Raw genomic sequence first — 23,805 nt, 5'->3', positions numbered from 1 at the left:
AGCCTTCAAAGTCTGATTCTCTAGGAATTCCTCCTCCCTTTGCCGGACCCCCAGGTTGGGAAGCCTGATGTGGGGCTCAGAGCCTTCATTCTAGTGGGTGGACTTCTGTGGTATAAGTGTTTTCCAGTTTGTGAGTCACCCACCCAGCAGTTATGGATTTGATTTTATTGTGATTGCACCCCTCCTACGGTCTCACTGTGGCTTCTCCTTTGTCTTTGGATGTGGGGTATCTTTTTTGGTGAATTCCAGTGTCTTCCTGTCAATGATTGTGCAGCAGTTAGTTGTGATTCCGGTGCTCTCGCAAGAGGGAGTGAGAGCACGTCCTTCTACTCCACCATATTGAACCCATCAAACATTTGTAGTTCTTTAATTTAGAAATTAAAGAAGATCTAAATAAATGGGAAGACATCCCATACTCATAGATCAGAAGACTTAACGTTGTAAAAAGGCAATACTCTCCAAATTAATCTACAAATTTGATGCAATTTCTGTCAAAATCCCAGATGGCCTCTTTGCAGAAATTGACAAACTAATCCTAAAATTCATATGGAACTGCAAATAGCCAAAACAACTTTGAAAAAGAACAAAGTTGGAGAATTCACATTTCCTGATTCCAAAACTACCACAAATCTACAGTAATCGAACAGTGTAGTAGTGGCATACAGACAGATATACAGATCAATGGAATAGAACTGAGAGTTCAAAACAGACTCTCACATTTACAGTCAATTGATTTTCAACAAGAGTACCAAGACAATTAAATGGGGAAAGAATAGTCTTTTTATTTTAATTTTTTGTTTTTTTGTTTTTTGTGGCTGTGTTGGGTCTTTGTTGCTGCGTGCGGGCTTTCTCTAGTTGCAGTGAGCGGGGGCTACTCTTCGTTGCAGTGCAGGGGCTTCTCATCGTGGTGGCTTCTCTTGTTGCAGGGTACAGGCTTCAGTAGTTGCAGCATGCGGGCTCTAGAGCACAGGGACTTCGGTAGTTGTGGCACATGGGCTCTAGGGTGCACAGGCTTCAGCAGTCGTGGCACACAGGCTCTGTAGTTGTGGCTCGCGGGCTTAGAGTGCAGGCTCACTAGCTATGGCACACAGGCTTAGCTGCTCCAAGGCATGTGGGATCTTCCGGGACCAGGGATCAAACCCGTGTCCCCTGCACTAGCAGGCAGATTCTTAACCACTGCGCCACCAGGGAAGTCCCAGAATAGTCTTTTTAATAAGTGGTGCTGGAACAACTGGATACCCACATATAAAAGAATGAAGTGGAACTTCCCTGGTGGTCCAGTGGTAAAGAACCCTGCTTCCAATGCAGGGGACACGGGTTTGATCCCTGGTCAGGGAACTAAAATCCCACATTCCACAGGGTAACTACTGAGCCCACGTGCCTCAACTAGAGAGCCCCTCTGCAGCAAACTACAGAGCCCACGCACTCTGGAGCCCCCGCACAACAACTACAGAGCCCACACGCTCTGGAGCCCGCACACCACAACTGGAGAGAGAAAACCCGCACACCACAGCTGGAGAGAGTAAACCCGCACGCCACAACCAGAGAGCCCGCACGCCACAAGTACTGAGTCCGCGTGCTCTAGAGCCCATGCACCACAACTAGAGAGAAGCCCGCACACTGCAGTGACAGATCCTGCATGCCACAACGAAGATCCCGTGTGCCACAACTAAGACCCAACACAGCCAAATAAATAAATAAATAAATTTATATAAAAACAAAAGTAAAACAACCTACTAAATGACAGAAAATATTTTAAAGTCATATATCTGATAAAGGATTTGTTTAGAATATACAGAGAACACTTACAACTTAATAATAAAAACACAAATAAACCAATTAAAAAATGGACAAAGGCTCAGAATAGACATTTCTTCAAAGAAGATACACAAATGACCAACAAACACATGGAAAGATGCTCAACATCATTATGGAACTGCAAAGCAAAACTACTGTGAGGTACTACAATACTTCCTACCCACTAGGCTGGCTATAATAATAAAGATAATGAGCATTGACAAGGATGGGGAGGAATTAGAACCCTCAAGTTTTCTTTCTTTTTTTCATAATAGTCATCCTCATGGGTGTGAAGTGGTATCTCACTGTGTGCCATGTATTTTTAAGTTATTATCTGTAAATAGAAGTTCACCTTGTGTTGATTTCTATAATATACTTAGCACAGTCACTGAAGAGATATAAACAAACAAAAAATTTAAATACCAATAAAATAAAGCACAGGGTTACAAAGATTTAAGTCAATTCAACTTTGAAAAAGATATTAAAGATGACAAAGAATGAAGACATAACACAAAACTTGTAAACTCTGTTTTACTCATCTGGGACTAATAGCTAAAATACTAATGTTTTGTGTAAATAAAAATTGTTGCAAAGCAAGTTACAGCTTTGTGATTTATTGTTATGACAGTGAAATTGTTGAGACTGTTGTGAGATTGTTGTCACGAACCCTATTTTAAAGATAAGTAAATTTGAAATCAAACAGGTTCCACAGCTTGTCTTAGACCACAAAGCATTTCTGTGACAGAGATTTGGAAAATAATTTCTGATTTCCAGGTTTAAGGTGAAAAACTCATAATTTAATGTGCATTAAGTCAAGGGAAACACGGTAGAGAAATCTCCACTCTTAGCATGAATAAACTTAGGGAAGTTGTCCAGAACACTGAAGCTTACAACATCCAACAGCGATGACCAATAATTAACTCTCTGCCAGCCTAACTTGAATGTGGATTCAACTCAGAACTAGGTTGTTGGGTTTTTTTTCAGTATGATCCAGTAACACTAAGACTCTAACTTTGCCTCTCAAATGTTTTCATTGTTTTGTTAAATTTTGGCTGTTCAAAAGTAGGGTAATTCTATTAAACTGACAAAGCCTATGTTGAAGCAATCACAGAAAATGGAAATGCTTTTTGACAATCTTGCTTAAATCAGATGTACAAGTGTTACTTGTCTTCTTTCCTGCACCCCATATGCGAAAAAAAGTTATTGTTTACCCTCACCAAATTTGATCCAATCATTTTAGCCAAATTAAAAAATATATATATATACCCAGGGTCAACATTAAGAAATGCATATTCAAGTATTCAAGGGTGAAATACTGGGATATGCTTTAAAATTCTTCAGCAAAGGAGAAAAAAAAAGGTACAAATGAAACATTTCTGACAGATATTTCAACTGTGTAATGTGGGTATTGGCATATAGAAGGTTCATTTCACCTTTCCTATTTTTGTCTATGCTTAAAGTTTTTCACAATAACTTTTCACAAAATGAATTCTTTCCAAAGTTACCGTCCTCGTTAGGAAATACGAATCAGTGGATGTGAATGTTCTCTTCGGAACGAAACTGCGTGAAGGGTCTCCAGCCGAGGCGAGGCGGCCGTGGGCTCCACGCCCCTCGGGCCCCGCGCCAGCACGCGCGCCGAAAGCGCGCACGTTTTCCCTCGAGCTGAACCTCGCAACTCGCTCTGTGCGCTCTAGAGCTCGCAGGACCGCCGAGCTCAATTTGGAAGTGGCTCACGCCGGCGGCTGGGGGAATCCGGACAAACTCCACTCGAGGGCTTCAAGGTCCCACGGCCCAGTGTGGCGGGCCTGGCCCCCAGCAGCCCCTCCTGGGTCTCTAGAGACCCTCGGCACCGATCCCTCCGTACCCCCCACCGCGAACCTCGGCCCAGCCCTCCGCCTACCGTCCAAGTCCTCTTCGTCTTCCGACTCGCTGTCCGTGATCGCATCGGCGACAAGGCCAGGGCCGGGCTCTAGACCCTGGGAGCCGGAAGGAGGGGCGGCGGGCGGGGTGGAAGCTCTGGAGCGGGCCTCGCGCAGGCGGGTGAAGTAGTCCACCGCGAAGTCGACGAGGTCGGGCGGCTGCTGCCGCAACACCTCCACGGTGTAGCCCTGCAGCAGCTCTGTGAGCCCGGGCGGGATCTGGATGTGGCTCATGCCGGCGGCGGCAGGCGGGACCCGGCCGCCGGCGGCCACCGCCTGGGTGCTCCCTCACTCCGGCCTCTCGCCCCGCGCCCGCGAGGTCCCCTCACGCGCGACCCGGGTCGGGTCTTCCTCGCGCCACGCCGCCCTTTCTCCGGGTGTGCGTTTCCGGGCCGCACCACCCTACGCTGCTCCGGCTGGCCTGGTGCCGCCGCCGCTGTCACTAGGCAGCCGCCGCCGCCTCCGGCACAGACAGGCGGGCGAGCTGGATGGGCGGGGCGGGAGCCCGGGTTGTGACGCACGCGGCCGCGGGCGTGCGCGCTCCCGCCGAGCGCCGGACCTCAGTGCGCGTGCGCCAGTGGGCCGGCCGCCAGCCCTGCTGCCCGGGCAGTCTCCGGTCCAGGGGCAGGAAATGAGTGGTCTACCCGCTAAGCGGCGTCGTTAGTGCCTTTCACCTTTCATTTCTTCTTTCAATACACTCTAAGATCCAAACGTTTGCCAGCCCTTACTAGGCTCTGAGAGCCAGATGCAAGCATGCACATTACCACCCCGGTGTGGTTCCGGCTATGGTGGAAAACAAGAGGGCCCACTTTAGGGGGGTACCTTCAAGCTGACTGCGAGGCCTGGGCAGAATCTAACCACAGGAAGATCTGGAGGAAAGCCATGTGGGCAAAGAGGACAGCAAGAGCAAAGGCATGGTAAAGTCAGAACCACCCTGACCGCTGGGTGGCATAGTGGCATGACCATAGGACCCTCAGAAGTCCGGCAGGAAGTCTGTGAGATGTCAAAGGAGGAAGCCCTTGTAGGTAGTTGGAGTTTCAGTGATATAGTAATTTGCGAGCCAAAGGCAGATAAATAAACCTGGAAGAACTCAGTAGGCCAAACATGTTCCTTGAGAAAAGGGAATAAAGGCCCAGGGCAGGAACGACCACTGTGCCTGTTTCTCCTCTTGAGCATTCCCACCAGGATTCCCAGGACTAGGTCTGCACACCCCTACTCTCCCCATACGCCACCCTGGGCCCTGGGCCAGCATTGCTTGATGGTGTTGAGCAGACCACAAGGCACTGTTATCCTTTGCCCCTGGGGAGAGGGCAAAGGCAAACTGGAGAGGCCATGCTATTTCCCAAGCTGCCCCTTCACCCACACCAGATTGGAAAGGAATAGAAAAAGGTGGAAACCTTGCTGGTATGTCCATACCACAGCCTAGGTACTGACCAAAGGCCCAGTAGGCATAGGACAAAGTCCTCCATCTCTTTGCTGGGCCCAGCCAGAAAGTGACTAGATGTAGCCTTGGTAACCTGTAAGGCATTTGGGATGGTTAAGCTCCACCTAGTAATTACCCAGTATTAATTAAAATCCTCACTTGGACCTCTCATATTGGCTTGGCACACAACCAGGAGTTCAGTGCTTCTGGGAACTGAGCTTCTAGAAGCAGGAATACCCGATCCCCACTGATGCAGAAGCCACCAAAGCTCTAGGCCAGGTAAGCCTGTGATTCTAAACAGCAGTGTCTCCCTGAACAAGTTTCTTTACTCCTGGGAGGAGTCCTGGACCATCAACTCTGTTAGGGAAGGGGTAGAGTCCAACTTGTTCCCTGCTGGGTCCTTACTGCACAGTCTTGGAGAAGATTTACTGAATGAATGAATGATAACTTTCCACACAGCACGAAGAGCCAGTGAAACTGCTCTCCTGACCTCAGGCTCAGAACTAGGATCTTTTGCTTCAAAGCTATGCTTCTGATCTCAGAACGTGAAGACTTCACTAAGGACAAGCAATGAGGAGCTGGAGGGACAGAGAACCTCAACTCTTCTCTGCTCGTGGGTAGACTGACCCTTCCAAGTTTTCCAGGAGTCAGCCCATGCCCAGGAAACCTGGATGGGACTCCCACTGCACTGCCATACCTGAGGATCTGACCCACTTCAAGCAGTCCTACCACTAACCCTTTGGAAAGGCAAATTCACAGCTCCACTCTCTAGTTGGCCCATTTGTCAGGCTTTACATGTTTGACAGGGGGACAGGCACCTGTACAGCTAGGACTCCAACTTCAGTTGCAAAATAGGGTAGGAGGAGGCTACTCCAGGACTGACAACAGAGCTGGCTGCAGGCAGGTTCTCCCCGTCACTCCAAGGAACCCCTGACAGCCTCTGCCAGAAGGTTGCTCCTCCTGACTTGTTCTCAGGTACCCCATAGCTTGGCCATCCATCCATCTAGCAAACATGGCATTCAAAGGCATCCTTAGACCTGGAGGAAATGACGGCCACTGAAATCAGGAACCCCATAGCTGCTCCTTACCTGTCTCCACAGACCAGCCTCAGAGTAAGGATGGAGAGCCAGCCTCCAGGTCCATCTTGACTCCCCTCCCCTTGCACCTGGTCCCCAGAGCAGGGATCTATCTCTGCCCCTTCTGGGAAACCCTTCAATAGCAAGGGGAGTCCCAAGGGCCTTCATGAATGCCCAGTTGAGTTGGCAAAAGAATAGGGCCCTGGAACAAGAGAGAATACAAGGGGCCTGAGGCCCCATCTTCTACCCTTACCCTTCTAGGACCACCTTCATTCAAGCCTGTTCAGCTGCACCACTGGGGGTTACCATGGCAACCAAACCCACAGGCAGCCAGTAACTGGGAAACAGCTGCCAACAGCAAGTAATGGTGGGTAGAAAAGGTCAAGAGCAGAGACCCTCGAAAGCAAGAGAAATACAGCATCCATGGTAGAGAAAAGGAGGCCCTAGAGCCCTGACAGGCACTCAGCCTACCCCAGTCCTACTCACTACCCAGCATGTAGTCATCATCTTGCACAGACTGCCACATCACCAACCTCAGGTAGACATGGACACGATGGGGCCAGTTCTCAGAAGTGTTCACAACTATGCTGAGTAACACAGGTGGGGCACATGTCTAGTCCAAGAGCAGTGAGTCTGGTGAAAATGAACGTGGGTAGGGTACCAACTGCTATTTCCAATGGAACAGTTGTTTCATGTACTCTTTATTTTTTTTAAGATTCTTTTCCCATATAAACCATTACAGAGTATTGAGTAGAGTTCCCTGTGCTATACAGCAGGTTCTTATTAGTTATCTATTTTATATATAGTAGTGTGTATATGTCAGTCCCAATCTCCCAATTTATCCCTCCCCCGCCCCGTTTCACATACTCTTGACAGGTTTATTATTTAAAAGGTTTTTTTCCTCTCCTTCCAGGAAGAAGGCAGATGCCCATACTCCCCCAGACTTCTCTGGAAGACAGCCTGCTCTTGGCCCAGGCCCCCTGGTTTACACACTTTCTGCCCTCTGATGCCCTCTACCTACGTGGGGGACTCAGCCCCAGCAGGAACACCTCCCTCTTCTCTGCCCAAAGGGGCTGCTTCTCTATGCCCCTCCAGTCCCCCACCCATCTCCTGGGACCTGTTGGTCACCTGACCACCTCTACATGCCAGCTCCCTGGTCCAGTCCTACCAGGATGTTTATTATCTACCACCATCAGTTTCTATTTTGCCTTAGAAGTGTCCATTAGCTTCTAGTGGACAGGGGGGAGTGGGGAAGTGGGCTATATTTCCTCTGTCCTAACCCAAGCTGTATTTCAGCCTTCATAATGCCACCCCCATGAGGCCACTGCCTTTGGTCCAGTTATTTTAACAAGCGTCCATGCTCAAGGGAGCAGTTAATTCCTGGGCTGCCTATTTCTGCACCTAAGAGCCAGCCCCTCCCTGGGACACCGTCCTGAGAAAGTGTCAGTCTCTGCAGTGGACCTAGGGTCTGCCTCTAGACATCTCAGGGCAAGGACAGAACCTGGGAAGCAAGGGAGAGCCTGGCTGGAGAGCTACAGGCCTGCATGCTGACTAGAGCAAAGAAAGCAGAAAAAGGAGCCCTCAGCGAGCACTTGGCCCTGGGGCCTTCCCAGTGCCTGTTGGGACTCTGTGTGCCACCCCTAGCCTGACTCACAGGCCAGCTGCCTGGGCTTTGACCCTACAGTACAGACAGGCCTCTTGGAGTTTAGGTCAAGCAGTCTGGGGACAGCTTCTGATAGTATCACAAGCCTTTCTTCAGGCCTGTGGACACCCAGACACCACTCTATTGTCCACACTCTGTTATCAATTTGCCAATGATCTTGGTAGATCAGTTTACCCTGTCTGAGCTTTGGCTTCCACATCTGAAAACGGGGGTATAAATCCCTACCCATTAAACACTGAGTTACATGGGGTAAAGAGATGAGAATGAATCCATGAAGCGGCTGGAAAAGGAATAAGGGGTTCTAGCCTCAAAAGAATTGTGGTGAAAGAACTGTGGGTAGAGACGCTATGACCTTACGGCAGAAATGGTGCTACTATTGCTTCTAATAGGCTGAGGTTAAAACAACCTGCCCTCTGTCCTTTACCTTTGACCCAATTATACTCTTCTTTGTGCCTGGATGAGGCTGTTATCACTGGCTGGCTGTTGTAACAATCACTGGCTTCTACTTAAGGCTGTCTGTGACAGTCCAAGAAATTGCTTAGGAGGGCCCCAATCTCTCCCCTACCCGTACCCCCCGTCAGGGAGAGAAGAGATATATCAGGAACAGGTGGCATTTCAAAGTGCATCATAAACAGAAAGTGCCAGCCAGGAGGGAGTTACTCACCATCTGCTCTGCTCCCTTCACAAATATGCCTCCAGGCACTTCCTTATTTGACTTAACATCTATTGAATACCCAAAGGAGTAGAAGAATCTACCACCACTAATATCAAGGAATCAAAATATTCCATTTTAAAATGGAAGCTGTTTCAAAGGGTAAATTATCCAGAAGCAGAGACTGTAAAAGTGATCCTGAGCCATGGGAATGGCTGGCATTTGGTTAGAATGCAAATGCACTCACAGGAGGTCCCAGGAAAAGGCCGAGGTTTCAGGACTGTCTCAAGGACTGGGCAGTGCATAGAAGAGCTCCAGGAGACACATATGTGGCCATCTCCAAATCAGTGAGAGATTCAACAAAGATATCCTGCAGCATGAGAGGGGAAAAGCATAACACTGAATTAATCTTCCCAGGCAGAGTGCACACAATTTTCATCCCTAAAACTGTTTTTTTACTTGACCATCATCCAGAAATATCTTCCCAGAAATAAATCCTCCTTCCTTAAACCCCCAAATCTTCAGCTTCCAGCCAGGTTGGCCACACCCACTCCCAGATGGGGGTGGGTCCCTTCCCCTCTCACCCATTTACACTGAGTGATAGCTCTAAAGCCAAAGTCCAAGGATCTCTGTGCAGCTGCAGTGAGGTGGGAAGTGCCAGAACTGTGACTGCCAGATGGGACAACACTAGAGAAGCCCAGCTCTGGTAGCCTCTCCCTCCCCCAGCCAAGAACAGACTAGCTGGTGACTCTCCATTCTGACTCCCTCACCTCCTCCGGCTGCACCTGGTCATCATCATCAGCCTGATTAGTAATGCCAGACATCAGATCACACAGTGACCCCAAAGTGAATATGAAAACTCAGGATTGCTTTTGGCCTTTTAGAACAATTGACTCTCCATCCGTTAGCTAAGACACCCATGGCTGAGGGCAGAGAGGTGAAAGAATGAAAGGATGGGCTGTAGGCTCGGCCCTGTGTGGGCCTGCATGCCAGGCTTGCACTGAGAGCTATGGGAACAGTTACCAATCAAGTTGCCCCATCCCACCCCACCCCACCTCACCCTCCAGCAGCTGGAGCTGGGGCAGTCAGGGAAGGCTGGGCTGGCCAAAACTTCCTCCTCTTTCTCTTGCTAGAACCCCTGCCTGAAGCAACCAGGGAAGGATACTGGATCCCTAACAGCCTCCACCAAGGCCACAGAGGCTGCTTGCTGAAATGACCCAGAATCAAAAGAAAAAATTTTCACACAATGCAAATATTAGAAACAATATTTATTATTTCCTGTTAAAATAGGGCGCTCTCATGAGACAAGAGTGTGCAAAAAGAGCCTTCCTACACCCTGGGCTTTCTCACTTATCCTAGCAAGCTGGGACTGTCGGTTCAAAATTCTCCTCCTCACTGTGTAGGAGGGAAAGCTCTCCACCTACTCCTGGAAATTAGGCTACTCTAGTTTTAATTTTGATTACTTGCATGCATTAAAAAAAAAAACAAACCTGACTGTTAACAGGCTATCTGCCCCTAGGCACATTTGCTCAGTCCACTTGGACAGACAGATGTGGGCCTCAAGTCCACATTCCCATGTGCAGGCCAGGATTAGATGATACCCTGGAAATCTGGTGAGTGTTCCTGGCTAGGGATCAAAGAAGGCCCCAGTTTCTGGTCAGATGGCTGAAAACATGCATAGTGTCTCCAGTGAGAGGCTGAGATTCCCTCTTTCTCAAGGAGTATTTTGGGTGTAGTAGGGCCAGTGGTCAACTAATAGATAGCACTCTGGCCACAGGTAGTATCTGGTCTAGAAGCTACTTACTCCATCTCCAAATCCTCATGAGATCCCTTAAATTGACAAGAGTGGATTCAAGTTGCAAAATGGCAAATTATACCAGGAAGAGGATGTCATTAAGACAATGGTCTCAACAGTCCATGCACAGAGCTCTCATCCCACCATGCCCCCCGCCTCACACTTCAGGACAGCCTAGTCCTGCCCACTGTTCCTCCTCGATGACAGCTTCCAGCATCCTGAAGCCTTGAACAGCCTTCAGCCTCACAAGTTGGGCATGGCCCAATTAAGGAACTTCATGGCAACTTCAAAGCCAAGGAAACAGGCCTGAGAAGGGGTTGGAAGGAAGAGAAAAGCCAACAGGAGTTGTGACTATTCACAGAGACCCCAGCACTGTGCTTGACTGGCCCTGTCAGGACCAAAACCCCTTCCTAATCTCCCACCCCAGGTCACGGAATCAAGCTGTGCTTTCTCATTCCTAAAAGGGAAAGAAAATGCATGTCCCACAACTGCCCACTTCTGATGGCCAGGCCAGGAAATCAAAGCTCCTCACCTCAGAGAATCACAAAGGCAAATCTTCCTGACAGCTTCAGGAAAGGGAACAAATAAGGAGGCTCTGACTGAGGGTGGGATTTGGAAAAACTGAGCCCCCAATTCAATCCCAGAAGCAAGCAAAAGTCAGCCCACCTGCACCCTGCTCTGAGCCCCAAAGGGAAAGCACAGCCCCTGCCGGTCACTCACTGCGTTGGCTGGGAAGGCTCGGATCATCACTGCATTGAACCCCTTATACAAGGATGTGATTCCTTCATTCCGGATCAGCTCCCTCAGCACATCTCTGAAGCCATTAGGATATTTCCCAGGAGGCGCTGTGGGCAGAAACCAACTGTTACGGCTTCAGGAAGCTTCCTTACCTGACCATGGTGACCTACATGGGGACAATATTGTAGTCAAGTCTTCCTGCAGGGCCACAGCACCAGTGAGAGGACAACTTGCAGGTCATCTGGGACCAGTCCACAGACAACACAGTTCACCTTGGGACAAACAGATACAAATGTCTGGATTACTGGTGCCAAGGGAGTGGAGAAGGGAATGAAGAATGAAACAGTCCTTCTGCTCATGTGAGGGAAGGAAGGTTGATTTGACTTCTTCTCTCACTATTTTTTTTTTTTTGGGCCACACTGCACAGCATGTGGGATCTTAGTTCCCCGACCAGGGATTGAACCTGTGCCCCCTGCAGTGGAAGCACGGAGTCTTAACCACTGGACTGCCAGGGAAGTCCTTCTCTCACTTATTTTATGTTTAGGCTGACAAGAAAATGAGTCTAGCATTCCTAGAATACAAATGACTGCAAGGGAGAATGTTGGCCAGACAGATGCTGAGTGCTACTGTGGAGAGTGAGTATCCCTAGGGCCTTAAGAACTCTGTACCACAGGGGCAGCCAGTTCTGCGACCCACTCCAACCCCATCTACCCCACTCTCCTCTACTAACCAGTCTGGAAGCGGGACTTGAGCACGTCTGGAGGGATTGCCACAGCCCAGTTGAAGATCCCTGCGATGCCCCCAGCCACCAGGATCCGAGGCACGCTGAGCTCATTGACACTGCAGAATACCAAACAGCCCCAGTCAGACAAAGGCTGTGAGAGTGGTGTTCAGACCATCCCTCCTGTGCAGACAGGGCAGCCACAGAAAGGGAGAAACTGGCTGGAGGGAGGAGGTCCAAGGCCAAAGCTCCTGTGACATGGTAGCTGCCACTCGTTGAAGGAGGTTTCATGCACTTGTTTCAAACACTTCCTCCACCGGGTGAGGCACAGGGTAAAGGGTATTAGTATTAGCTGGGCCTCAGCAGCAACAAGAGGAAAAAGGACATGGAGACAGAAGCAAGTCCCACTTCTGCCTTCATATCCACTAACAGGGAAGGGCAACCTACCCATGATTGGGCGAAGTGGCTTCTAAGTTCTTCTGTTTTCCTCACCTCTTTTCCTCTGGAGTGAAGATATTTTTCAGCCATTCATATGTCATGAAATACATCCCACTGGCTGGAACATCTGTTATGGCAAGAAAGAGGTAAATTAAATGATATAAAATTCTCACAGATTTCTTGATCTTAGAAGAACCAAGCTTGGCTTTGGACCCTTGAAGGTTTCCCGAGAAGCTCCTCAGCAGCACTTCCTATTTGCAATAATCACTTTGCAGTGATCAGATGCTGCTCTGGGGCGAGCACTGGTGTGAGTGAGCGCTAACATGCACGACATTGTTTCATCTTCAAAGGCCCTCTGAGTGGTCCCCACTAATATGCCCACTCCAAGCAGTTATAACCAGAGCTAACATCTGGCCTTCCTCCAAGCTGTCATCTCAGAACAAGGGTAGAGCTGTCTCTGTCTCTTCTATTGCCACCCCAATAGGACATGCCTCTCAAGCCAAAAAGAGCTCCACGGCTCCTAAGTCATTCTTTCTTCCCACTCGCTACTCCCCTCCGACTGCCACGCTCATGATTTCCATCCTTGAGGGCCAGCCTATCAGAAGGATGGAGGGTCCCCCCATCCTCATGTGTGTCCATGCTGGCCAGAGGTAAGATGGCCTAAAACCAGGACACACAGTGCCGGCCCTGTCAGAGCTGTGGCATGTATGGTGCCAAGGCTCATCGGGAGATCCAGGCAAGACCCCCTGTGGCAAATCACCTCAGATGGAGGGCCTCAAAGGTTACCTCGCATGAGGGTGAGCACAGTCCCCTTGTAGATGCCTCGGATCCCAGCTTCCTTGTATAGCTTCTTTGCACAGTCCAAGGCACCAGTGTATTTGGTCTCCCCTGAAGAAGCTTGAATCTGAGAGGGAGGAAAGAGTCATCAAGTCAGCAACAGCAACATCAAAGTCAACAAACCTAGCAGGTTACAGAAGATTACATAGTGAGTGTGGGAGTGGTCATTATGCATTAGACCAATGAAAAATATAACTATCATTGGCAAATCGATAGTTATTTAGAATGTACAATATTGGTGAAAGTTACTATGAAATAAGGCTAGGTGAATATATGGCAAAATATACTCACATTGACTAGAAAAAAAAATCAACAGAGGAGTTGGAAAATAAGTTGAAAAATAAGTTCCCAAATACAAGAGCATTCCCAATAAAGCTAGCTGGAAAAATAAAAAATAAAAAAAGCTAGTTGGCAGTCTAGAAAGGAGGAGACAAATACTTCAGTCAATCACTTATTCCTTCAACAAATATCCATTGACTACTAAATCCACTCCAAGCTCTAACTGATCATGAAGCTTGGTTAAAAGAAGGTGAACTGGAAATTGTATTCAGAGCTCTAAATACCTGGATAGAGGTCCTGTGTAGAGCCAGAAGAGGGCCAAGGAGAGGCCCCCTATCCCAGCCTCTGGGCTCCAGGGCCTAAGAGCCAAGAGCCTGAGGGCAGGCAGGAGGTAGCCCACAAAAGATCTGAGAGAAAGACAGCCCCATGTAGGATCCACAGCAAGTACAGAGTCAAGAGCAATCCGAACACACAAGGGCATCAACCAAAGAGTAATTAAAGCTGGAAAGAGAGTTCAGACTTAATAGCTCCAAGGAGAAACACTTACAAAATAAATATATAAGTCCAATAAATTTTTGTACATACCAACAATAACTAGTTGAAAAATAATGGAAAAGAATCCCATTCAAATAGCAATAAAGAATTATACTCCAATAAAGATGTTAAAATTAAAAAAAATAGCAATAAAGGCGTAAAAGGTTTTCTGAACTAAGAAGATTAAATTACTCTTTAAGGCCAAAAGGCTGTGGTATGAGATTATACCTGATGAAAGGAAGAAATACATTATTAAGAGGATATGGGGCTTCCCTGGTGGCGCAGTGGTTAAGAATCTGCCTGCCAATGCAGGGGACACGGGCTCGAGCCCTGCTCCGGGAAGATCCCACATGCCACGGAGCAACTAAGCCCGTGCGCCACAACTACTGAGCCCGAGTGCCACAACTACTGAAGCCCGCGCGCCTAGAGTCCATGTTCCACAACAAGAGAAGCCACCCAATGAGACGCCCACGCACTGCAATGAAGAGTAGCCCCTGCTCGCTGCAACTACAGAAAAGCCCGCGTGCAGCAACAAAGACCCAACACAGCCAAAAATAAAAAATAAATAAATAAATTTAAAAAAAAAAGAGGATATGAAGGTAATAAATCTTCCTTTATAAGTAACACATGAAGTGCTGTTTTATTGCTGATACTGAAACATTAATATCAAGTTTTCTTGAAGGGGCACCTGCACCTAACCCAGAACTCTCCATAATGCTAGAAATATGACAGTCCACGTTCATTGGTCTAATATTCCATATTTAGGAGAAATATTCCTTACGGTGCAACCTCTTGCTATTTTTTATCAGGTACCTAATAACTTCAATGAGTACAAGAAAAATAATTGCGTGGACTCAAGAGTTTTAAAGGCTATTCTTTCAAGTGAGTGCCTACCTTCATGAAATCTGCAATATCTTAAACTAGCTCTTTCTATAGAGCTTGGTTTGTACTGGAGAAGAAAATCAAGTCTATGAGATTCCCAAGAGCAAAAACGTGGCCTTGTTGATCATGATATCTCTAGCCCCTTGCCAGGAATATAGTAGGTATGACTAGAAATTTATTAGTTAAATTAAGGTAGAAAAATCAATTCATAGTCAACTTTCAAGTAGCAAAACCTGAATACGCTAGGTAGTACACAATGTTCTCCTAAACTGATTTACATGTCTAAACTCAAGTTAAGCTTTCCTTTAAATACATTGATCTGTGTTCCTCTGATAAAGTTACAGAAATACTTCTTCCAGTTTCTGTTTTTCCAATGAAGTCACAGGAGGTGTGACTTGTTTCAGGTATAAAGAATGTTCTTAGGAAAAAAAAAAAAAAAGCAATAAAATATATGTGCATCAAGCAATAGGATTTGCATAAATAAAACTCTAAAACCTTTCCAAGGGACACAAAAGAAGAGGTAAATAAAAAGGGAGTCATAGTTCTGGTTAGGAAAAGTTTTCAGAAAAGTTTTCAATCAGGAAGATGTCAATTTTTCTAAAAATAATAAATTTAAGACAATGTCAATTGAGTATCAATGGCTTTTTTAAAAATATAACTTCCCCAGATGATCCCGGCACAAGTGAGCCTGGTGTATCTGAGGAATGGCACAGAGGCCCATGTTATCAGAGGATGCTGAAGCTGACTCACAGTGACCTGGGGGGTCAAAGAGGACTGGGCATGGAATTGACATATTAACAGAATTTTCTCACTATTATGTGTGGTATAGACTATAAGCAGGGAAACAAGTGAGGAGGCCCTCACAGTCATCCAGGACAGTGCTGAAGGTGACCTGGAGCAATGTGGTTGCAATGGAGGTGATGGGATGGGGTAGATTGGTGATCTGCTGAAAGCCAGCTTAACTGTTCAACAAATGGGATATGTACAGTGAGACAAAGTGTACAATCTAGGAGAACTCCTGGGTTTTAGGGCTGAACAACTAGACAGATGGTATTGCCACCAACTGAGCTGCAGAAGGTTGTAGGTAAAGCAGGTATTGAGGAAGACCAGGAGTTCAGTTTTGCACATGGTGACTCTGAGGTGCCTACTAACATCCAACAGAAATGTTGGATAAACTAGTCCAGAGTTCAGGAAAAGTCTCAGTTGGAGATATAAACTGGAAACTCATTATTATACAGATGGTGTCTAAAAGTCATGAGACAAGAAGAAATCATCAACGAGATGAGTGTAATATGACTGAGCCTTGTGCACATGAACATTAAAAGATTGAGAAGATGAGGATAAACCAACAACGGACATAGAAAAGGAGCAGCCAAGTAGGCAGGAGGAAAGTCAGGAGAGAAGCCAAGTGAAGATAGATCTTCAAGGAAGATGGGGGACCAGCTGAGTCCAATTCTGTTGATGGATCAAGATGGATCAATGTCCAGGCCCAAGAACTGAACGTTGGATTTAGTGTAAAAGTCACTGGTGGGACGTCCCTGGTGGTCCAGTGGTTAAGAATCCGCCTTCCAGTGCAGGGGACGCGGGTTCGATCCCTGGTTGGGGAACTAAGATCCCAGACGCCACAGGGCAACTAAGCCCGCCTGCCGCAACTAGAGAGAAGCCTGTGTGCCGCAACAAAGAGCCTGCACACTGCAACTAAGACCAGACACAGCCAAAAATAAATAAATAAATAAATGTTTTTTAAAAAAAAAAAAGGTCACTGGTGATCTTGACAAAAGTACTTTTGTTGGAGTTGTGAGGCAAAAGCCAGTCTGATGTGGGTTTGACAATTAGAGAGGGGGGACTAGAGACAAAGAGTAGGAAAAAAACACAAAAACAAAAAACTTTTTCAAAGAGTTTTGATGTAAAGGGGAGCAAAGACAGGAAGCACAGAAATGGATGTGGAAGATAAAATAGAGAGAAGTTTGTATTTTTAAGGTGAAAATACAAGCATGTTTATGCTTTTATTGCTGAAGAGAACAATCCATTGGAGAGCAAAAACTGATGCTGAAGGAGAGAGAAAGAAGAATTGTTGAAGCAAGGTCTCTGGATGGGCAAGAGGGGGTAGGATGTGGGGTCAAACAGAAGCATGGGACATTCGTGGGGGAAACAGCCAGGCAGCCACAGATGTAGTTAGATGCCAGTGGGTGAGTGGAGGCAGTGGAGGGCATCTGGTAAAGTCTTCTTCTGGTAGTTTCAGTTTTCTCAGTGAAGTAGAAAGCCAGGGGACTTCCCTGGTGGTGCAGTGGTTAAGAAACCACCTGCCAATGCAGGGGACACGGGTTCGAGCCCTGGTCCGGGAAGATTCCACGTGCCGTGGAGCAACTAAGCCTGTGTGCCACAACTACTGAGCCTGCGCTCTAGAGCCCATGAGCCACAACTACTGAGCCCGCATGCCACAACTACTGAAGCCCGCACACCTAGAGCCCATGCTCTGCAACAAGAGAAGCCACCGCAATGAGAAGCCCGCGCACTGCAACGAAGAGTAGCCCTCACTTGCCGCAACTAGAGAAAGCCCACGCACAGCAACGAAGACCCAACGCAGCCAAAAATAAATAAATTAATTAATAATAATTTTTAAAAAAGCCAGGTCATCTCCTGAGAGGGTAGGGGTTTGAGAAGAGAAGAGAGTTACAAAGTAGTCACCCAGCAGAGTGGAGGAGTGCAAGGGGAGAATATAGATGGGGACTGTCTCATCTAGGAGCAGAAAAGGACTTCAGGCATAAAAGAGATGGAAGAAGCCATGACGGAAAAGACTAAGGGACAAGGCTACTGAAAACAAACATTCCCTAACTCAAAATCAATATACAGACATCTAAGAATTATTTTCCCAATCCTCCTGCTAAGTACAACAAAAAACTCTAGACATTATTTGTTTTAAATAAATATAAGAGGACTCTGAAAGTTTGGAGAGAAGAAGCAGACTGGTTAGGGACCTTGGGACTTGAGCAATGACATACTGGTGAGTCCCCTGGATTTTCTTTTTTGATATATCTCAGACTTAAAGCAGAAGAAACTGGCAATCCAGGAATACCAACAAGCACAGATGAAAAAGAAGCATCAACAAAAGCCTGCATTCTCTAGACAAAGGACCAGAAAAGGAACAGCCTAGAAAGACAGAAAATCTTTAGACAAAAACCACTCTACTCTACCCATACACCATAGAAAAAACTGTGGCCTCGCCCTCATCCACACCAGCAAAGACCCTGTGGGGAGCCCAGACTTCCACCTTCGCAGGGCTGTAACAGGGTACCCAACATGCTACGTGGGCTACCTGGGTGGAGTCAGAAAAGGCCAAGTACGGAATAAGGACTTTCATCCCTGACAGCCTGTAACCATCACCCTCCTGTCCTGTGGTGTCAGTAGAGACACTGGAACTCCCACATCCACCCAGCAGTAAAAAGAAGTGCCCCACCCTCAAGTGTCAACAGAGGTCGAGTGGGTCACCTAGACTTCCACTTCCACTTGGCAGTAACAAGGCAGCATCCCTCCCTTCCTACTGGAGTGGTGTCAAAGAAAGCCAACTAAAATGGAAAGATTAAATAGGATCCAGAATCTCAATAAAGTATGCAAATATCCAGGTTCCAACTGGAAATCACACAACATGTCCAAAACCAGGAAGATCTCAAACTGAAAGAAAAAAGAAGCAATAGATGCCAATACCAAGATGACAGAGATGTTAGAATTATCTGACAAAGATTTTAAACCAGCCATTGTAAAAATCCTTCAATGAGTAATTATTAATATGCTTGAAACAGATTAAAAAAATTAGAAAGCCACAGCAAGAAATAAAATATCAGCACAGCACAGAAATAGAAGATATGAGGAAGAACCAAGTGGAAGTTTTAGAGTTGAAAAATACAACCGAAATAAAAAGCTCAGTGGGGACTTCCCTGGTGGTGCAGTGGTTAAGAATCCGCCTGCCAATGCAGGGGACACAGGTTCGAGCCCTGGTCCGGGAAAATCCCACATGCCGCAGAGCAACTAAGCCCATGCACCAAAACTACTGAGCCCGAGTGCCACACTACTGAAGCCCGAGCGCCTAAAGCCTGTGCTCTGCAACAAGAGAAGCCACCACAATGAAAAGCCTGCACACCGCAACGAAGAGTAGCCCCCGCTCGCCACAACTAGAGAAAGCCGGCATGCATCAATGAAGACCTGACACAGCCAAAAATAAATAATAAATAAATAAATGTATTAAAAGGAAAATAAAAAAGCTCAGTGGATGGCTCGTTCAACAGCAGAATACAGGTGAGAGAGGAAAAAAAAATCAGGATTAGAAGACAGAACAATGGAAAATACCCAATCTGAACAACAGAAAGAAAACAAACTGAAACAAACTGAACAGAACCTCAGGGACCCCTGGGGCTGTAACAGAAAATCTAGTATTTGTTTCCTCACAGTCCCAGAAGAAGAGGAGAAAAGAGGGTAGGACTGAAAAAGTACTCAAAGAAATAACTGCTGAAAACTTCCCAAATTTGGCAAAACATAAACATATAGATTTAAGAAGCTGAGCGAACCCTAAACAGAATACACCCAAATAAATCCATGCCATAACACATCACAAGTGAACTTAGTTGAAAACTAAAGACAGAGAAAAAAGCTTAAGAGTAGCCAGAGAAAAATAACACATTGCCTATTGAAAAAAACAATTAGAATGACAGCAGAAACCAGGGAGGGCAGAAGGAAGGGGCACAGTAGCTTTCGGGAGCTGAAAGAAAAGAACTGTAGGTTAAGAATCCGCCTGCCAATGCAGGGGACACAGGTTTGAGCCCTGGTCCAGGAAGATCCCACGTGCCATGGAGCAACTAAGCCCGTGTGCCACAACTACTGAGCCTGCGCTCTAGAGCCCAAGAGCCACAATTACTGAGCCCACGTGCCACAACTACTGAAGCCTGCGTGCCTAAAGCCCAAGCTCCACAACAAGAGAAACCACCACAATGAAAAGCCTGCACACCACAACGAAGGGTAGCCCCCGTTTGATGAAACTAGAGAAAGCCCACATGCAGCAATGAAGACCCAACACAACGAAAGAAAGAAGAGAAAGAAAGAAAGAAAGAAAAGAGAGGGAGAGAGAGAAAGGAAGAAAGAAAGAAAAAGAAAGAAAGAAAGAAAGAGAAAAGAACTGTAATCCCAGAACCCTATGTCAAGTGAAAATATTTTTCAGGAATAAAGGGGAAATTAGGCATTCTTAGATGAAGGAAAACTAAGAGACTTTGTCATTCACAGACCTACCCCAAAAGAATGGCTAAAGGAAGTTCTTTAAATAGAAAAGAAACTCTAAAAGAAGGAACCCTGGAACATCAGGAAAGAAGGAAGAACATAGTAAGCAAAAATATGGGATATTATGTAATGGTAATATGAGGGACATTACATAGTGATAAAAGGGCCAATCCACCAAGAAGACATAGCAATCCTAAACGTGTATACATTAAACAAAAAAGCTGCAAACTATGTGAAGCAAAACTGATAGAACTGAAAGAAGAAACAAACAAACTCACAATTACAGTTGGAGATTTCAAATTCCTCCATCAACAAATAGGTAGAACAACTAGACAGAAAATCATCAAGGATAGAGAAGAACTCAACAACACCATCAACCAAAAGGATATAATTGACATTTATAGATTACTCCACCAAATGACAGCAGAACACACATTTTTTTCAAATGCCCGTGGAACATGGACCAAGATAAACCATATCCAAGGCCATAAACCTCAAGAAATTTAAAAGAATATAAATAATACAGAATGTTTTCCAATCACAATGGACTCAAACTAGAAATCAATAATCTACAACACTTGAAAACTGAACAACACTCTCCTAAGTAATTAAAAAAGGAAGTCTCAAAGGAAATTAGAAAACACACTGAACTGGGACTTCCCTGGTGGTCCAGTGGCTAAGACTCCGTGCTCTCAATACAGGGGGCCTGGGTTAGATCCCTGGTCAGGGAACTAGATCCCACATGCCACAACGAAGAGTTTTCATGCCGCAACTAAAACATCCTGCATGCTGCAACTAAGACCTGACACAGCAAAATAAATAATAAATATTAAAAAAAAGAAAAAGAAAACACACTGAACTGACTGAAAATTAAAATATATTGAAGTTTGTGGCACACAGCTAAAGCAGGGCTGAGAGGAAACTTTATAGCACAGACTGCATATGTTAGAAAAGAGGAAAAGCCTCATAACAATAATCTAAGCTTGCACCTCAAACACCTAAAAAAAAAAACAAAAAGAAAAGCAACAAAACCCAAAACAAGCAAAAGGAAGTAAATAATAAAAAACAAGCAGAAACCAATGAAATTGAAAACAGAAAAACAATAAAGAAAGTCAATGAGGTGAGTTCCCTGGTGGCCTAGTGGTTAGGATTCTGGGCTTTCACTGCCATGGCCTGGGTTCAGGGAGCTGAGATCCCGCAAGCCGCATGGCATGGCCAAAAAAAAAAAAAAAAGAAAGAAAGAAAAATCTTTTTTGAAAAGATCAATAAAACTGACAAACCTCAAGTGAGACTGACAAAGAAAAAAAAAGAGCGAAGTCACAAATTAATATTTTTTTATTAATTAATTAATTTATTTATTTTTGGCTGTGTTGGGTCTTCGCTGCTGCACGCAGGCTTTCTCTAGTTGTGGCGAGTGGGGGCTACTCTTCGTTGCGGTGTGCAGGCTTCTCATTGCAGTGGCTTCTCTTGCTGAGGAGCACAGGCTCTAGGCATGAGGGCTTCAGTAGTTGTGGCTCGCGGGCTCTACAGTGCAGGCTCAGTAGTTGGGGCGCATGGGCTTAGTTGCTCCGCAGCATGTGGGATCTTCCCAGACCAGGGCTCAAACCCGTGTCCCCTGCATTAGCAGGCGGATTCTTAACCACTGTGCCACCAGGGAAGCCCCACAAATTATTAATACCAGGAATAAAACAGAAGATAACACCACAGAATCTGCCAATGTATAAAGGACAATAAGGGAATACTACAAACAACTTTACACACACACATTTGACAACTCAGATAAAAAAACAAAAACAAAAACTACCACAGGGACTTCCCTGGTGGCACAGTGGATAAGACTCCGTGCTCCCAGTGTAGGAGGCCCAGGTTCGATCCCTGGTCGGGGAACCAGATCCTATATGCAACCGCAACTAGGAGTTCACATGCCACAACTAAGGAGCTGGCAAGCCACAACTAAGGAGCCCACCTGCCGCAACTAAGAACTGGCACAACCAAATAAATAAATAATAAAATATTAAAAAAAAAAAACTACCACAATTTTCCCAATATGAAATAAGTAATTTGAATAGCACTGTAACTATTAAGAAAATTGAATTCATAATTTAATAATTCCTCCCCCACAATCTCCAAGCCTATATGGTTTCACTATAAAATTCTACCAAATGTTTATAGAAAAATGAACACCAATTCTACATAATCCCTCTCAGAAAACAGAAGAGGGAACAATTCCCAATTCATTTTATGAAGATAGCATTATTCTGATACCAAAACCAGACAAAGACAAGACAGAAAAAAAAATGACACACTAATATCTCTCGTGACTATAGATGCAAAAATACTTAACAAAATATAAGAAAATAGAACTCAGCAGTATATAAAAAGAATTATACACTATGACAAAGTTGGGGGGTTTATTCCAGCAATGCAAAATTGGTTCAGGATTCAAACATCGATTGATGTAATTCACCGAATTAAGAGGTTAAAGGAGAAAAATCACACGATCACATTAATAAATGAAGAAAAAGAATTTGACATAAGTCAATATCCATTCATGAGAAAACTCTCAGAAAAAGAGGAAAAGAAGGTAACTTTCTCAACTTGATAAAGAGCATCTATCAAAAAAACTACATCTGGGACCTCCCTGGTGGTCCAGTGGTTAAGACTCCGCACTTCCACTGCAGGGGGCACTGTGTTCCATCCCTGTTCGGGGAACTAAGATCCTACATCCAGCGTGGCGTGGCCAAAAAAACTAAACAAACAAACAAAAAACTACATCTAACATCATATTTAACAGTGAAATAGTGAATACTGCCCCATGAGATTGGGAACAAGGCAAAAATATCCATTCTCATCACTCTTATTCAACATAGTACTGGAAATTCTAGCCAGTGAAATAAGGAAATAAAAGGTAAACAGATTAGAAATGAAGAAATAAAACTGTCCCTATTTGCAAATAACATGATTATCTACATAGGAAATCCCAAAGAATCTACCAAAAAAAAATCCTAGAATTAATAAGGGCACTCAGGAAGGTTCACATGATACAAGATTAACATACAAAAATCAATTGTATTTCTACAAACTAGCAATGAAAATGTAGACAAAAAAATTAAAATTATAATACCATTTACAATGCCATTTTACAAAGTCAAATTAAGAGAGAAGCACTTAGGTATATAAGAAAACACATTAAGAGCTTATATGCTGAAAACTACACAATGCTGATGAAAGAAATTAAAGTTCTAAATAAATGGAGAGATATAACATGTCCATGTATTGGAAGACTCAAAATAATGTGTTAATTCTACCCAAACTGACCTATAGGTTTAACATAATCTCAGCAAGATTTTTCTCAATTTTCTAAATTATCCTAAAATTTACATGGAAATATTGGGTTGGCCAAAAAGTTTTCTGTAAGATGTTACGGAAAAACCCGAGCGAACTTTTTGGCCAACCCAATACAAAGGAATTAGAATAGCTAGAACAATTTTTTTCATTAATTAATTAATTTATTTATTTTTGGCTGTGTTGGGTCTTCGTTGCTGCACACGGGCTTTCTCCAGTTGCGGCGAGTGGGGGCTACTCTTCGTTGTGGTGCGCAGGGCTTCTCATTGCGGTGGCTTCTCCTGTTGTGGAGCAGCGCAGACTTCAGTAGTTGTGGCACACGGGTTCAGTAGTTGTGGTTCTCAGGCTCTAGAGCAGAGGCTGAGCAGTTGTGGTGCATGGGCTTAGTTGCTCCGAGGCATGTGAGATCTTCCCAGACCAGGGCTTGAACCCGTGTCCCCT

The 23,805-nt window shown here is 45.4% G+C and overlaps 2 protein-coding genes across 3 annotated transcripts in view; both read right to left on the bottom strand.

Annotated features, from left to right (window-relative positions):
* The window catches only part of PRKAR2A (protein kinase cAMP-dependent type II regulatory subunit alpha), an 83,343-nt gene extending 79,129 nt beyond the window's left edge, over nt 1-4,214 (bottom strand). Inside the window, exon 1 of one of the 2 annotated variants that reach the window (XM_082344987.1) lies at nt 3,698-4,214. In XM_082344987.1, the coding sequence (XP_082201113.1) occupies nt 3,698-3,950 (253 nt within the window). In that variant the 5' untranslated portion in view covers nt 3,951-4,214. The remainder of the gene's footprint in view (nt 1-3,697) is intronic. The other variant, XM_082344988.1, reaches the window with a different exon arrangement.
* A 5,569-nt stretch (nt 4,215-9,783) lies between these two features.
* Nucleotides 9,784-23,805, bottom strand: part of SLC25A20 (solute carrier family 25 member 20) — a 31,750-nt gene continuing 17,728 nt past the window's right edge. Inside the window, exons 5-9 of the mRNA XM_082344991.1 lie at nt 13,009-13,126; nt 12,277-12,349; nt 11,794-11,903; nt 11,046-11,170; nt 9,784-10,631 (exon numbers count right to left, since the gene is read on the bottom strand). Of these exons, the coding sequence (XP_082201117.1) occupies nt 10,569-10,631; nt 11,046-11,170; nt 11,794-11,903; nt 12,277-12,349; nt 13,009-13,126 (489 nt within the window). The 3' untranslated portion in view covers nt 9,784-10,568. The remainder of the gene's footprint in view (nt 10,632-11,045; nt 11,171-11,793; nt 11,904-12,276; nt 12,350-13,008; nt 13,127-23,805) is intronic.

Source organism: Balaenoptera borealis (genome assembly GCF_965194805.1).
Source record: "Balaenoptera borealis genome assembly, chromosome: 12".
In the NCBI taxonomy this organism is placed as follows: domain Eukaryota; kingdom Metazoa; phylum Chordata; class Mammalia; order Artiodactyla; family Balaenopteridae; genus Balaenoptera; species Balaenoptera borealis.
This window is presented reverse-complemented; position numbering and strand designations above follow the sequence as displayed.